At 36.7% G+C, this 18,152-nt stretch overlaps 1 protein-coding gene across 5 annotated transcripts in view; it reads right to left on the bottom strand.

The window, feature by feature from the left end:
* Positions 1 to 18,152, bottom strand: part of Larp4B (La-related protein 4B) — a 330,307-nt gene that overhangs the window by 104,455 nt on the left and 207,700 nt on the right. For all 5 annotated transcript variants that reach the window (XM_069844065.1, XM_069844246.1, XM_069844414.1 and 2 more), the window contains one exon: positions 7,828 to 7,933. In XM_069844065.1, the coding sequence (XP_069700166.1) occupies positions 7,828 to 7,933 (106 nt within the window). The remainder of the gene's footprint in view (positions 1 to 7,827; positions 7,934 to 18,152) is intronic.

Here is an 18,152-nt window from a genome sequence, read left to right as displayed (position 1 = left end):
TTTTATATAAGCTTGTTACACTTCTCCAACTTTGCAAATATTCGTTTTATGACTTATCGATTTCAAATAACCCATACTTCTTCCGTGCATGTTTACATGTTTTGGCTTTCTTTTTTTTGGAGTAAACTCATGCAGAATTCATATTTTGAAGATTTTAGATTTAAAAGCACATATTTAGACTTTTATATTGTCCCGCGCCGTGGCGTCATGGTCTAAGGCATCTTGCCTAGGACTCGCGTTACGGAATGCGCGCTGGTTCGAGTCCTCATGGGGGAAGAAATTTCGGCCAGTGTATGGGGCAGATGCCCACCCAGCATCATGATGCACTTGGGGAGCTACAATAGGTAGCGAAATCCGGTTGCGAATGCCAGCTATAACTCCTGGGGGGATCATCATGCTAACCACATGATACCTCCATTCTGGTTGGATGATCGTCCACCTCTGCTTTGGTGTGTGGGTTGAGGCCAGCAGCTGGCTGGTCGGTCAAGGCCCTTCACGGGCTGTAGCGCCACAGATTATGATTATTATTATTATTATTATTAATGAATATTATGTCCTTTATCTGGCTTTAGTGCATATATTATGTTAACTTGCATAATAGTGCCTTTTATGAATGTTGTGTCATAGAAGCTGGTATTTCTTCATTGTCTATTGAGAAAAAAAATAAAAGAAAGCTACCAGCAATATCGTTTCGTAGCATCTTACCTGACAATTAGTCTTTGGACTATCACCAACTCCAACCTGCCTGAACTTGAAACAAGCGGGCTCGGGTTCAAATCCTGGTTGGGGTAAGTTATCTGGTTGAGGTTTTCCCTTACCCCACTACGAGCAAATGCTGGGTAATTTTCGGCATTGGAGCCTGGACTAATTTCGCTGGCATTATCACATTCATTTCACTCAGACGCTAGATAACCACAGCAGCTGATAAAACATCATAAAATAATACCTCAACAAGCCGGAGGTTAGAATATTGAAAGAAAGGAAAAAAGGCAAAAGCAGAATGCTTGCAGAACTGTAATTTAATATACTCTGAGTCGAATTGTGAAGTGTTGCTATAGCTCCTGTTAGAACTGAAAAAAAGAGATCTTGTGTCAAAATGGATTGAGGAAAAGGAATTTCTAAAGCCGAATAGTGATGTATCGATAGTTCATTGTGATTGTTGTTAACAAAGACGTAAGTACTTATGTATTTTGGGGCACGTGAATGGGCATGTACTGAATCGACGTTTATATTTTAAGATGGAAGAACAGTTGGAAGAGAAGCAGTTTGGCTTCAGGAAGGGAAAAGGTAGAAGAGATGCAATTGGACTGCTATGGACAATAGGTGAAAGATACCTAGAGAAGAATAAAGAAGTATATGTAGTATTTGTGGACTTAGAAAAGGCTTTTGACAGAGTGGATTGGAATAAACTGATAATAATCCTAAAGAAAATTGGCGTGGATTGAAAAGAGAGAAGACTGTTCAGCAATCTTTATATGAAACTGAGTGAAAATCAGGATAGGAGAAGAAATGTCAGAAGAAAGTGAAATTGGGAGAGGAGTATGTCAAGGATGTCCTTTATTACCTACCCTGTTCAACATCTCCTTGGAGGATTTAGTGAAGAACTGTTTTCAGAACATGGAAGGAGTGATAGTAGGAGGAGGAAGAATAAAGTGCATAAGATTTGCTGATGATATGGCGTTAACAGAAGAGGAAATGATACTAAAGGGTAGCTACTGGAGCTAAATAAGAGCTGTGAACAGTATGGGATGAAGATAAATGCAAATAAGGGCATGGGCATGGTCATAGGAAGAAAAATACAGAAGATAAACTTGCGAATTCTAAATGAGGCAGTAGAGCAAGTGGACAGCTTCAGATACTTGGTGTGTACTCTAAGCAGTAACATGAGTTGCTGCCAGGAAGTCAGGAGGAGGATAGCAATGGCAAAGGGAGCTTTTAATAGAAAAAGGAGCATCTTCTGTGGACCTCTGGAAAAAGAACTAAGGAAGAGACTAGTGAAGTGCTTTGTATGGAGTGTGGCATTGTATGGGGCAGAAACATGGACATTACAACGAAGTGAAGAGAAGCGAATAAAAGCATTTGAAATTATGGAGAAGAATGAAACATGTGAAGTGGGAAAACAGAATAAGAAATGAAGCTTTGTTGGAGAGAGTGGGTGAAGAAAGAATGATGCTGAAACTGATCAGGAAGAGGAAAAGGAATTAGTTGGGTCACTGGCTGAGAAGAAACTGCCTACTGAAGGATGCACTGGAAGGAATGGTGAACAGGAGAAGAGTTCAAGATAGAAGAAGATATCAGATAATAGACGACATTAAGACATGAGGGCTTCGCAACCAGAGTGGACCAAGACCTTCTGGAATAATTTTGAGAAATTGAGTCTTAAAGTTCTTGGCTCATGCTTAGCAACCTTCACCTTCCATACGAAATGCTGCCCCCTGTGGAGTAACAAATGAATCATAGACTTGGTTTGTTATGGCAATGAATAACTCTTTAAGTTTTCTTCATCCGAAATTGTATTAATCCACAAACTGACCATTGGTGGACTTGGTCCACTCTGGTTGTGAGCCCCTCATCTATGGATCATATGAGGAAACAAAGAGGAAGGTATAAAATACGAAAGACTGGAGAAAGCTGGGTTTGCAGTGAAAGACCTACCCTTGGGCAGAACAATGAATGAATGATAATGTCGCGGTTAATGCGTAACACTGCAAAGTCGGAAGGTCCGAAGGTTCTATTCCCGATGGGGTCATCATCATGCGGAAATGCAAAAGACACAATTCGACCTCACTTTGTCCCAAATTTCCTCACTTAAGTTTACTTTTTCCAACAATGGCTATTACAACAAAATCATTAATCATTTTAGTACTTGATGCTAATGTAAATCTGGAGAACCTAGCTCTTTTTGGTTTCTATAATATGTGTATACGTGGGAGTGTTTCTATAATATATTAGTGGCTTGTGCAGCAAATGCTGCAAACTAAGTTCATTAGACGTTCAAACAAACATTTTTTCAGATTTATTTTCAATGAAGAATACCAGACATTCGGAAAGTTATTTGCTTCCATAATAATGAAAGATACTCTCTCTCGAGCCAATACTGAAGAGAACCACGCATATAAATATCTACACCACACCGCCATTGAATATATGAAAAAGACCCAACCCCACTTGATTAATAATTATAAAAATATTTGATTTTTAACAATATTATTATCTTACGTAAGTTTTATAGCTTTCAGTAACATATACTATATAGCCGCCACTCAGTAAAATATAGAAATCAAAATCTAATTTAAGTTATTCTCTACATCTACTTATATAACCCCAAAACGTTTCACTTTCATATCATCAATATAGCATTAATATGTATAATTAAGGAAAAATAGTCACATCATGGCTTTAACTACAATATTATTTCATTTCTAATGGTAATAATGTCATCAAACCACCTCAAGTTTTGTAGTTTTTAATATCCAATACACAGCTGTACCCAGAAAATTACACACCACAGAATCGAACCTGTAAATTATTTTTAGTAAGTTAAGTTTTTAATAACCAATTTAATTTGAGCTCTAAATATGTCAGTATTCTTGCAGATCATGGCCTTCATGTAATATTGTTTACTGTAGTGTGTGTTTTGTTTTATTCTAAAATGCAACACAGCCGATTTGATCTCGCTCCGCTTCTCCTTTACAAAAAAGTGAAAGTAATATCAAGTCGGCTGTGAATGCTATTAGCTAGTTCTCAAAACTGACGACAGATGGATTTTGGAAAATAGGAAAATTATGTTTAAAAATTGACATTTCACTGAAAACTACTATTTTTCCGAAAAACTTTGAATTCCAAGCTTCAAAATGAGGGGTCATTTATTAAAATCCGTCCAGCCATTTTCCCGTAATTTCCATTACCAGTTCAAATTATATATATAGACAAGCGTTAGTAGCATCCTCTAACATAGAAAGTTTTCACTTCAAACAATGTTCTTCATTGACAGGAAAGTCTTGGAATTCACTAGTGACTGGCGACATACTATAATTATACTGAGTGAGCAAATTACCAGGAAGCAGCAACTTTGGATTGACAGGCATGCTCCCACACAGATAAGTGGTTACAGTACAGCACAGTGTCAATGATCTGACAAACCACAAACCATTGAAAATATTATTAAATATATGTAGTTAAAACGTCATTTACTCGCCAAAAGTAAGGAAGGATATTCTGAAATTGCTTGCTTTTGGCTGCCATATCTCTGGGGAACTGTAAAAGAGGAAGTGTACGAAAATAATTCACATACTCTAGAAGAATTGAAAAAGCAGCATTCAGGAAAATCCCGCAACAAATGCAACAACTGATGCATCATTTAAGCTGCTCTCGAAAATGTTTGAAACAAGATGGCAGGCAGTTTCAGAATCTGCTAGTTCTTAATATGGGTGAGTAAATGTCGTTTTAAGTGCTTAAATTCAATAATACTTTACAATAACAGTTAGTGGTTTATCAATCACCAATACTGAGGTGTTTTCGTAACCAGCTTGTGGAAATGCGCCTATAGACAAAATTGCAACTCTCCAGATGGAAAGTACAGGGCTACTACAAAGGCTTTACCCAATTCCACAGCCTTGTATTATGAAAAGTATGAGACATACATTATTGAAAGTTATACCAATAAAAAGAGAAACTCATCAAGTTTTTTGTCCATCAACTGCTACAAGTGTTCGATGTGACCTCCTCGACAAACATCCACTCGGTTAACTCCTGCCACACCTGCTGGAGCATATCACGATCAACTCTAGCCACTGCCGCACGGATCCGGTTATTAAGTTCTTCAAGATTAACTGGCAAAGGAGGTACATACACTTGATCTTTGACAAACTCCCATAGAAAAAAATCACAGGGAGTCAGATCTGGCGACCGAGGAGGCCAACGGAGAACACACCGATCATTGTTAGAAGCCCGCTGATGTGGTTGATGCCTCAGTTACATGAAGATAAACCAGGGTTTTTATTTCAACAAGATGGGGCTCCACCACATTTCCATCTGGAAGTGCGTGAGTATCTTCATGAGCATCTACCACAACGTTGGTGTGATTTTTTTCTATGGGGGTTTGTCAAAGATCAAGTGTATGTACCTCCTTTGCCAGTTAATCTTGAAGAACTTAATAACTGGATCCGTGGGGCAGTGGCTAGAGTTGATTGTGATATGCTCCAGCGGGTGTGGCAGGAGTTAGACTACCGAGTGGATGTTTGTCAAGGAGGTCACATCGAGCACTTGTAGCAGTTGATGGACCAAAAACTTGATGAGTTTCTCTTTTTATTGGTATAACTTTCAATAATGTATGTCTCATACTTTTCATAATACAAGGCTATGGAATCGGGTAAAGCCTTTGTAGTAGCCCTGCATATTGTTCATCCAGTATTAATTACAACTGCATATTTATAAAATTATTGTATACATTTACAGGTTTATTTCTGGTGATAAGAGTACCCAATTTGTTTTCATGTGAACTTCAGACAACAAACCAAACAGAAAAATCATTTCAATAATTTCAAGGGAAAAATTGTTCCGAGGCCAGGTATCGATCCCGGGACCCTTCGCTTAGCGCATGAATGCTCTACCAACTGAGCTATCCCAGGAACTATACACGACACAGTCACAATTTTTCCTTTATATACACACAACTCAAATGGGTTGACAAGATGCCAGAACCCAACTTCGAGTGCACACAATTCAGTGTGACTTAAATTGTGGCTTTCTGTTAACGTAACTACAGTAACGCCCATTTGAGTTGTGTAGATATATAGGGAAGAATTGTGACGGTGTCGTGTATAGTTCCTGGGGTAGCTCAGTTGGTAGAGCATTCGTGAGCTAAGCAAAAGGCCCCGGGATCGATACCCAGCCCCGGAACAATTTTTCCCTTGAAATTATTCAAGTGTGCTTCACAGGGAGCTTCTACCTGAAAGCCAGATTTGCAGAAGAATCATTTGTTGGACTATCACTGTTTTACATAAAGAAGCACAAGGTGAATTCGTGCATCCTTGTTTACACATAATGTAATGGTTAAACCGCAAAGAACAGAATGCCAGCAGGGGAAGTTATTCCCACCCTCTCCACTCAGAAGCTCGCTCACCACACAGCAGCAGCTGCTCGCTCTGTCTACTGTCTGCCCCCCCCCCCCCTCCGGTGGCTGACTGCCTGCAAATAAAATGTGTATTCGACACGCAGGTATTTAGCTTAACACACATCTACTTAGCATAAAACAACACTCACCTGTGAACATAGCACTGTAAAATACATCCAAAGACATGTGCAATGTCATATATTACATTTCTACAATACAGGGTGGACTGCTCGAATGTACGTAATTTCAACTGTATGTGACTGGTGAACGGTTGAAGATAAAACCTTACAGCTGAAAACTCAACAAGTTTCGAATCCTGTCGGTAGATGGTGCGCAGACACTGTTTCTTGTGTCAATTGTCAAAATGGCGCAAACTGTGCTGTTGGTATGTGGAGTTTAAATCAATTGTTAGAGTTCAAAGAGAGTATCGGTGAGTGTTTAACAATGATGCTCCAACTGCTAAAAGCATTAAGAAGTGGCACGATACATTTTTAGCTACATGATCGGTGTTGAAGAAGCATGGTGGTGGTCGTAGAACATCTGACGAAATGGTTGCAAATGTTCATGCAGCATATGAGCGAAGCCCGCAGAAGTCATTAAGAAGAGCTTCGCGGGAACTTGAAGTACCAAAATCAAAATTGCAACGAATTGTCCACAAATGTCTCAAACTGTACACATACAAAGTGCAGTTAATGGAACGTCTGGAGCCGGATGACAAATCCAAACAAGTGGAATTCGCTTGGCAAGAAATGGTTCATCACCTTGATATTATCACAGTGACAACTGGAGCTCATGTAGAGATATGGTGATGTGCATATCGAAACTTGTTGAGTTTTCCTTTCATACAAACGTTACTGTAGGTTTCTATCTTCGTCACATACAATTGAAATTAGGTACATTCAAGCGGTCCACCCTGTACATTATGGTAATCCCCATTGAACATAAGTAGATTCATTTTACCTTCTTCCAGCAAGTTGTCTCGGTAGCCAAGTGGTCTAAAGCGTTACCTAATACCATGTGTGCGTTTCATTGGTAAGTTCGAAGATCGAATACTAGTGTCAACAAAGCCATAAGAGAAGAAGAAGAAAAAAAGAGAAAGATATGGAGTGAAGAAGAGAGAGAGAGAGGTAGGGAAACAGAACTGAGTTCTACTTTTGCTTGGTAGATGCTGCTTTCAGTTTCTGAGTTCCACGTTTGTCCACTAGATGTCACCTCACCCAAAACCCCTATTTCCACTCTTTCCCGCTAGAGTGTTTGGTGAGCTAGTAAGGGAAAAGTGGAGGGTGGTGGGCGGAGCTTCTAAGTTCTTGTCTTTGCGATTTTCCCAAAGTAATTGTTTCCTAAGCAAACGAATGCAGAGTAGTGAGTAACGGGGAATATTTAACATAAAACAAAATGTACAGCAGTGTGCTGGATCATGTAATGAGAATCGGTGGCAATCAAGCTTCATTTCAGTCATGTGTCATTGTTTACTGTAGGATTATTCTAAGAGCAAAAATATTATAGTAATATCTATTATAATATGTACGATGATATTCAAACTTCATTATTTTTCCAATAATATGTTGCGAGTTGCTAAGGAGCAAGATGCATGTAGAGTACTACAGAAATGGTATTGGACATTTTTCCCCGAACAGGTGCCCACTTAAATATTAAAAAGTTTAACTGCATATGATAAAATATGAACGTGTTCTCCAAAACGTTATGTATACCTGTAATCAGTGCTTGTGGAAGCAGCGGTGGCCAGGGGATCAGGGGTGGCTGGGTACACCGCCCCTGAAGGGAGCTTCCCAATGTCCCCATTCATGTACACGTAACCTGTAAGTCAAACAAATACAATTATAAGAATTTTAATAGATGAAACTTACTTGTAACAGTATGATAGGATTCGAAAAGGATATTGGTTGTTGAGGATACGAACTAATATAATATATGAATAAAGAAAGCAAGAGCTGAGAGCTCCATGCTCCCACCATTGCCTTCAGACACATATAGGGAATACCTTTACCTTAGCATTTTATTCATGCTGGAAGGGACGGGAAACAGAAATATTAGCATATTATGTCATAAAAGAAATGCTTTAACTTAATAATATTAACTTAAAATCTACCAGATGCCAGCAGGATATATTACAATATCGTATTTCATATTTTATCACGAAGTCACTACTATATATATTTTCTGCTTACAATAACTTTCAATTTTATCAACAAATGCTATAACTAGAGACAGGTAAAATATAATTTGTGCGAGATCGTGCGTATTTGCTTGTTTTCTGCACAGAACCAATACGCGGTAAATGAGAAATACCATATTCAGTATTCCCAACGTAACACACATAACAATTTCCCTCTTCTTACCGCTTAAGCACGACATTCATTTTACTGCTTTAGGCTTTTAACATATTATTTTTAGAGACGTTTAACATAGTAATAATTATAAATTGGAAACTTACCACTGCAATTTCACCTAAATTGCAATGTTAATTATTGTTTTTAAATATTTGCAAAAATTAAGTAAAGTCTACTACTCCACGAAACTTATTGCATTCCTGATACAAGTAACATTAAGGAAGCCGTGAAAAAATTAACTAGATTCCAGTTGCCGATGTTATTACTGCAATATGTTATATAAATAATATTGTTAAAATATTAAAATGAAAAATAAATCATTACATAACCTTACCGTTTGTTTTAAGTTCGCATTTATAGACTGGGGGGGGGGGGGGAAAGAGACTTATATGACGGCCTGCTGGAGTATAGCAAACACAGAAAACATTTTATAGCAACAATGTTGAAGAAAGATATTTTGGTGTTCCGAAGTTGCCGTCATTAAACAGAAACCAACATGGAGATTTCATTGCAACTAAATAGAAATTAGTCTTTCAGGTATGTAATAAACGATCTTCGCACAAAATAATGTACGATACACGAGCGGTATCGTTTGTTTTCATGTTCTCGGAAATTAAAAAAGCTCAACTATGTTTCGCTTTTTCAATCTTTTCCTTAACCATGAAAACGTCAACATACTGCTCTTGTAACGTATATTACTATTTTTTCTAAAAATTTTACAAGATTACAATTTCTTGGCGAGATGAAGTGGGGCAAAGAATTTCATGTTCTAAACCATGCCTACTTGCGGTATAGGAACAAGAATTTTCATGATTCACAAAAAAAAAAAAAAAAAAAATTATAATACATTTTCACATTTTATAAAAATATCTATATATTTTTTTCGCACTTTGTACGATTTTTCCCCCTCTGTTACTATTTCTATAACTACCATTCAACCAGACTTTAAGGAGACAATAGAGATGTTTTCCCAGAAACACTTGAAAAACCCAAGCCACTCATTCAAACAGAATTTCGGGATTCCCAAAGGCAAGTGAAATCTCCGAATTCCTCTTTAGTCATTGCTTGAAAGCAAGAGCAGTGAAATACCATCAAATATTAAACTACCATGGCATGATACAAGCATGCTTGCTCCCATTACATCATATAATGTGGAGTGATATTTTTCATCGTACATTTCAATATGAACTGGCAAATGGTGCAAACTTTTTTCTTTTTAAGAAATATAGAAAAGCTACTTGTATCGTAACAAGTGCTGACTCCAGCCAATGTAAAAGTATTTTTTATTTTCTTCACTGTAAAAAAAAATTGAGTTAATGTACCTAGTTCCTGCATTCAGGTAGAGTTTGATGATCTTGAAAAGCTACTGTATTTGGTAGCATATTAAATATAGACAGAACTATTAATCTTTAATCCTTTCAGGCATAGTGGCTTCATTTGAATCCACCACACTTTACCACAAGTAGTTCTGGTATTGTTTCTAGGTAAAAGTCTGAATTGTTTTAATGTGTAACCTAATTTGTATGCAAATTTATGAAAATACAAATTGTTTGCAAATTTCATCTCTATTTTATGTATTTTATTTCAATTGCCCAACATCCACCTCAAATTTGGTAATTAAGAGTTCTGTGACTCAAAGGGTTAAAGGCTATTTTGTAATTAATTACGTAAATTTGCTCCAAACTGTTTAGGAACCAAGATATTTTAGCAATGGAATAGCCTATTCATTTTATATTTTAATATTTTACCAAAATAATTTAATTTGGCAAAATGTCTTCATATTGTGCCAGCCTCTAGTTATAACACGTAAATTATAACTGCTTAAGTATCACTATCTTTCTCATATTCTTCTTTTCTCTTCTCCTCAGCTTAAAAAGACAGACCACTTGGTCCATTCTGCCTTAGAATAAATATTCCGAACATTTTCACAATATTTCAACTTCAAACTGATCTCTTGGCTTATGTTATCATGTCACAGGCCATTTTGACCTAAAACTAACCTGTTCATGATGATGACGATACCTATGAATTTCAAGCAATTTGAAACCAATGGGGGCACACAAGAGCATAACACGACATAATAGTAATTTCAAGGCATTTGTGGAAATTTTCACTTTGAAGTTTTTTTATTTCAAATCTAGATTATAAGCTGAAGTAAGGAAGGCATGCATGAAATGGGAAGGGTAAAATGAGATTTTCAAAAACATTTTATTTTAATTTCTTAATAAGTTTCTTCCTATTACCCCAGATCACATATAGATTGCTCATTCCTGTGTTAAAATCAGTTGCACTTTGAAGAGAACAACTGCCAGGATCACCAATTGTCTGCCGTAAACGAACACGAGATGGCAGCACATTCGTTAATGCAATTCAAATGGCAGTTATTACGTGACTCCTTATGTAACAACTAGATGGCAGCATAGTAAACCTGACCAAAGTTGTTACCGTCAAAACCTATAACGCTAAGCAATCTGGGTATATATATATTTTTTTTAATCCAATGCCACCAGGTTGTCTTTTCGACATTTCTGGTCTTCTCTCCTGGCTGTGGCTTAGGTGTAACCCACTTCTGAGGTTGGGGCGCCTGGAAGGCGGAGTTACATTACCCCGATGATGTGATAGGATGATTATGATAATGTAGTGCCAGGAGAGGTCTTAAATCTAAACAACCTAAATTCCAGACCATGGACGAACACAGGAATAATCCCCTTTAAGGAAAATTCCTGTGCTCTAACCAGGAATCGAAAGATGTCTACATATTCTAATATGATATAACAGCTATTAAAGACGCCCACGTGGAATTTATTACTGGTAAACTGAATGAACTTCAATGGTAACATTCTGGCAGTGTGCGAGTTAAGATTTCTGAAGAGGGGGATAGAGAATACCATCCATAAAATTATTATTATCCTCATTCGATACGGCTCAACGCTTGGTCGCACTGAGTTGCTTGTCTTGCATTTTGATCATAATAATAATTATATCCATAAGCAGGCTTAAGATAAGATGTGTAATTCCTAAGTTATTGATTGTTGTCAGCTTGCTGGTGATAGAACACATCAATATTATTTTATTTGCTTACTTTATAACTTACTGTACTTTATAAAGTATACTCGTATTAAAACAAATATATCTTATGAGAGGGATAGAAGTTATCCCTGGCAGGGATGTTAATATGAATTTATGAGAGGGGGATAACTTTCCAACAGGGGGAAATCCCCCCCCATCCCCACTGTTAATTCGCACCCTGCATTCAGGAGTCATTAAGTAATACCTATCTTCCCCTACATAAATCCAAACTTATGCTAAATGTTATATGCTGAATTTAAGTTACCAACAAGTCACGTAATTTATTAATAAAGTAAACTGGCATTAGAAGGTTTTTACTGTATCCATACAATTGCATGCATTTTATATCAGTTCCACTCTGTATCTGATTTTAACCAACATTTACACATATTTTATTACATTATGCGACTAACTTTTTGCAACATGTATCTGACTACATAAGAAACTGCATAAATTAATATAATGTACTTACTTACTGGCTTTTAAGGAACCCGTAGGTTCATTGCCGCCCTCACATAAGCCCGCCATTGGTCCCTACCTGAGCAAGATTAATCCAGTTTCTACCATCATATCCTACCTCCCTCAAATCCATTTGAATATTATCTTCCCATCTACGTCTCGGCCTCCCCAAAGGTCTTTTTCCCTCCGGCCTCCCAACTAACACTCCATATGCATTTCTGGATTCGCCCATACGTGCTACATGTCCTGCCCACCTCAAACGTCTGGATTTTATGTTCCTAATTATGTCAGGTGAAGTATACAATGCGTGCAGCTCTGCGTTGTGTAACTTTCTCCATTCTCCTGTAACTTCATCCCTCTTAGCCCCAAATATTTTCCTAAGAACTTTATTCTCAAACACTCTTAATCTCTAAGTGCCGGAGAATCAGTCCCATTCCGAGGCTTACTGTTAGGTTTCGTAACAAGCTGTTTTTTTACGGTGATGGGTTGTTAGCCCTTCGCCCAACCCCCAAGCTGGAGGACCACCCCTTATCGGCTAATATAATGTAACCATTTTAAAATAATAACTTCTAGAAGCTATTTTGATTCTTGGTGGAAGTATTGTGGGCAATAGGTACTTGACTAAAACGCATTACAAACTCGCCTTAAGATAAAGAAACAGCATATATGTATATGCTTTTCTTACAAATATGCCAAATGGTGGTAGAAAAAGGAGTAATTTGTATTACAGTGAACAAGCCAATGAAAGTAAACATGACAATAAAAATATTAAAGCATTCTGGTAGAATTTATAAAACAGTTGTATTATCGATTGTTCTGTATGGTTGCGAAACTTGGGACTCTCACTTTGAGAGAGGATCAGTAGCTCAGGGTGTTTGAGAATAAGGTGCTTAAGAAAATATTTGGGGCTAAGAGGTATGAAGTTGCAAGAGAATGGAGAAAGTTATACAAAGCAGAACTGCACGCATTGTATTCTTCACCTAACATAATTCGGAACATTAAATCCAGATGTTTGAGATGGGCAGGGCATGTAGCACACACGCGTAAATCCATAAATGCATAGTGTGTTAGTTGGGAGGGCAAAGGGAAAAAGACCTTTGGGGAGACCGAGACGTAGATGGAAGGAAAATATTAAAATGGATTTGAGGGAGGTGGTATATGATGGTAGAAACTGGATTAATCTTGCTCAGGATAGGGATTGATGGTGGGCGGCTTATGTGAGGACGGCAATGAACCTCCAGGTTCTCTAAAAGCCATATGTAAGGAAGTCATAAAATTGTACTTAAATCCCTATAAAAGGAATCAACTCTATAGGGCTAATTACCAAGCATTAGCAAGGATACTATTGACATATAGCAGCAAGACAACCATAAAAAAAAATCTGATAAGACTGAAAACAGCAGAGGTGAATTAATATGTACTAAAAAGTTCAGGGCTGCTCGTAAAATAATGAAATGAGACCATAACAGGCCACGTGGTTTAAGATACAGAAGACGACGATGGAGGAATGAGTCCCTCCCCTCCCTGTATACACATACATACAGATATACATATTCTTTAACATACGTAAAAAGTATACTTAAATCTATTCTTATTTGTATTGGCAATAATTCGTAGCTGCTGGGCTTGGCAAATTGTTAAATACCCAATATCCGATTGAAAGAAGACTACGGGATATACCTCTTTCTTAATCTGTTTCCCGCTGAAGACACTAAGTCCTTAACATTTATCTAAAAAATGTTAGTGCTGACGTCAATTAGGTTACTATGGAGAACCAATTAGAAGTAGCCCGAGAAAACTAGTCATCGCTCATCACTAATTTCACTTCAACTTTCCGAGATAAGAACCTCGATCTTCAGCAATCATTCGACTAATAATGCTTTCATACTCTTTACAGAAAAAAAAAATATGAACAAATTTTAATCTACAAAATCATGTCCTTGCTGTTTTCACCAATTTTTCACAACACATTGCAACTGTCTGCCTATAATGTTTTTCACGCAACTTAGTACATATATCTCATCTTCTTCGTGGCTGCAATATTTTATCTGAGCGTATGTAATATTAAATTTACCGTAAATAAAAGCGACTGGGTCTTAATAATACAACTACAGTAGCTAACATTGCTTAAGAGAGAAGGCTCGTCTTGTTCTGGACCTCTACGAACCAAGTCGCATGAAAAGATGAATAGTAGCCCATAGTAGTGCATACATTTTCATCTTCTCTCATGTGCATGTGTACAGCGGTACAGCTGCGCTGTGCACTGCCGTGTCCAGTCTACATCCGCGAGCGGTGGAAGATAAAATGTATGCACTATATTTGAGAACTGTTGTATTATTTGCTCATGAACACAAATTTTTATGTGGAATCTAATCAATATTTAGTTTACTTTTTTTTTTTTTTTTCGTATTATCACAGTCTACTATATACAGTCGCGAAGCTTGAGGTGTTTTTTTGCAAATCTCGTGATAAAGCGCTCCAAGCAGTTAGCAACTAGAAACAATAGACTGTCCATGGTCGACTTTGGACTGTGTCGTATTTCTATCGAGTGCTGGCTCGTTACTTATTTCACATTGATGCTTGTGAAATGTTCGTTATTGGTTGTAATGAAAATGTTAATGGCTAAAATATAATATTTGGAATAATAATATGGGACAAGGAGGAGACGTTTGTAGTACTATAAATTGTAGCAACAGTAAGAGAAAGAGGCCAGAGTTATCCTTTGTCCGATTTCCGAAAGATTCAGAAAGGTTCCTGGGTTTCCACAAGAATGCTGAGCAGAAACAAAACTCTTAATTTTGAAGTTCTTTGTGACTGTTAGAATACATTATATCCTTAAATTTCACAATGAAATGTTTCAGTCTAACCGAAAGGACATTAGATACCGGTTAAAGTTCTGTCACTTAGGCTGCTAAATTTCCAGAGAAATAAAGGTTAGGTCTACTTTTTTTTTCAGAGGATATATTTTTAATTGTAGCTACTAATTTTGTTATTATTTTTATGTGTTATGTTACTAAAGACGTAGAAAAATTAAGTTTGTTTTAATGAAATTTATTGATCACGTTTTATTTTCAATTCTGGTGGGACTATTATTGCTTAGGCCTATTTTTTTCAAAGGATGTGTTTTTAATTATAGCTGTTAATTTTGTTGTTATTTTTATTTGTTGCTTTACTAGAGGCGTAGAAAAAGTCTGTTACAATAATATTTATTGATCACGTTTTATTTCCAATTCTGACGTGATTATTATTCTTTAACCTCATCCCACTTTGTTAACTACGTAAGCCTACACTACAAGTACCGGTACACGTAAGTTACTCCATTAATTTATATTTCCATTATTGTTGTTGTAAAGGGAACTGCAAATTAATATGTATTGGTTTCATAGTTAATTATCGCTATAATCTTGAATGAGTGAAGCTATTATAGTAAATTTCAGTTCGTTTTGCACAAACAAAAATTATATTACTTATTTCTTGCAGTATCTTCGAGTTTATGGTGGAATTTAATATACTTCATTAAAATAATAAATTAACTTTATGCATTTAATATTTCAATAATGGAAGGAAGGTGTTAATTTTTCCAAAAGAACACGACAACGAAAGTGTAACATATTTTGACGTCTGCTACGAGAGAGATCTGCGATGATGAGGCGATAGTAGCGATCCTAGTGGTGGGCAACTACCCATGTTTGCATTTTTACTACATATTGAGCTTCGCGACTGTATATAGTAGACTGTGGTATTATACTTCATAATGATCTCGATACATAACCTCAAACTCAACGCGTTATCTGCGTTAGTCTAAACAAACTTAGAAAGGAAGGGGGTGCTTCAAGAACCAACTTAACAATTAAGTCATTCTGCGTACAAAAGTTTTTATTGGCACTATTTTCAACGCTTAACATAACGTATTAAAATGTCTAGTTACAGATATAATTAAAAAAAGAAAAAGATACAAGCTTTCATTGTGAAGGACGAAAAAAACGGCATAAAAGTCTTAGTATTTCTACAACAGAAGACCTTCTAAATTTATTCATATGGAATAGCGTGGCATTTATTCAAACACCTGAACAAATTGACTTGTCAACATTAATTTTGTTTCTTGCGAAAACGCCATTCTTATCATGACGTTCATAAGTAGGTATATGTGAAACATTCAAACGGCTTCTACTGTTTTCCAGGGATCTAAATTCATTTTTAATAAACGTATCTTTGTATTACAGGAGCAATGCAAAAGTCACACACAGAATGCAGCTATACATTTATTAACCTCGTAAGGACTAGGAGTCACAATTTACCATAACCAACTTTTATCTAGGTTTAAAGACTTTCTGTAACACGTCAAAATATTCGCGTTCACAAAAACCAATCTGATATTGCTCAATATTTCATGCTAACAGATGAAAATTAATGTACTGCTGCAAATACACACAAGGACACATTTTGGCACAGTCCCAATCATAACAATAACAGTGCATGTCAGCTGCTCATTGGGCTTTCAGTTATGCACCACTTCGACTGCCAATAGTTTTATGATCTTTGCTTGACTGGGAGACTGTCAATGATATGAAATTGTAGATCTAAGAACATGTCCTTCAAAACGTGAATGAAGTGAATATGCAATAAAATTTTAACATGAAGCCTGAACTATAACATTTTTCAATGACACTATTATATTATGGGTTATATGACGTGCTAATTATAACACACTGTAAAGAGTGGGTGAAGAAAGAATAATGCTGAAACTGATCAGGAAGAAAAGAAGAAATTGGCTGGACCACTGGCTAAGAAGAAACTGTCTACTGAAGGATGCGCTGGAAGGAATGGTGAACGGCAGAAGAGTTCAGAGAAGAAGAAATTTGATGATAGACAACATTAAGATACATGGATCATATGCAAATACTAGAGGAAGGTGGAAAATAGGGAAGATTGGAGAATGCTGAGCTTGCAGTGAAAGACTTACCCTTGGTAAGAACACAATGAATGAATGAATGAATTAATTAATTAATTATCCATAGGAACCATACATTGTAGTTTTCAAAACAGCATCATACTTGTGGCTTGCTTCTGTTTTTTGGCATATCAATATAAGATTTAATAGCTAGATCTTTCCAATATTTGGTTCAGCTTTTACAAGTGTTGGCAAGTATAATTCTAGTTATTAACTATTTCCTTTCTTACAGAAGGTACAAATAGATAAATCCAAAAGTTCTATTTTGTACAAACATTCAATCATGTCTTAATTGTACCCTATGTTACTATTGCTTTTATTCTTGGTTTTGTAAGGTATTTCATGTATAAATCTTGTACTATGGGCAATTTTTTCCACGAGATTTATCAAGTACATTTAGTCACATGTTTACAATTTGATTTATATTTATATTCTTATGAGAAAATGTGCATGTTTATGATTTTTTTCTGCCTCTAATGGGATAACTTTGTCTTTTGCCTATTTTATATATATTATTTTAATGTACCGAAGTACATATGATATTTCCACGCCGGGGTGGGTATCCGGTGTGGCTTAGTGGATAAAGCGTCAGCACGTAGAGCTGAAAACCCGGGTTCAAATCCCGGTGCCGAAGAGAATTTTTCTCCGTTCCATTATTCTTTCATCGTATGATGACGCAGAATATCTGCATGGAAATATCGTATGTACTTCGGTACATTAAAATAATATATATGATATGCATAAATCACTTCGTGATTTAAGACGGCGCTTATTCCGTCAGTTCCTGGCCAACTAGTCACTCATAAAGAGTGCACCTCAGCACATGTGTGGACTTCGGTCCTACGTTCATAGACATCTATGACAAAGTGCAGAGGGCGGCCACTAGAGGGAACCCAAGAGTTGGAACTTAAATTGAGACTATTCTGTCCGATGCCAGGGTGGGTATCCGGTGTGGCTTAGTGGATAAAGCATCAGCACGTAGAGCTGAAAACCCGGGTTCAAATCCCGGCACCGGAGAGAATTTTTCTCTGTTCCATTACTCTTTCATCATTTTGCCTATTTGTCTACAATAAAATAATTTGCTTCTCATTAACCAATTACGTGATTCTGGGGTACGTTCTGAAGTTGACAAGCATTGAACAATACAAAACTTGCAATGAAGCTAAGTAACTAATATTTAGTTATGACAATACAATTTGACTACATG

The sequence above is a fragment of the Periplaneta americana genome, chromosome 1 (assembly GCF_040183065.1).
Source record: "Periplaneta americana isolate PAMFEO1 chromosome 1, P.americana_PAMFEO1_priV1, whole genome shotgun sequence".
Lineage (NCBI taxonomy): Eukaryota > Metazoa > Arthropoda > Insecta > Blattodea > Blattidae > Periplaneta > Periplaneta americana.
This window is presented reverse-complemented; position numbering and strand designations above follow the sequence as displayed.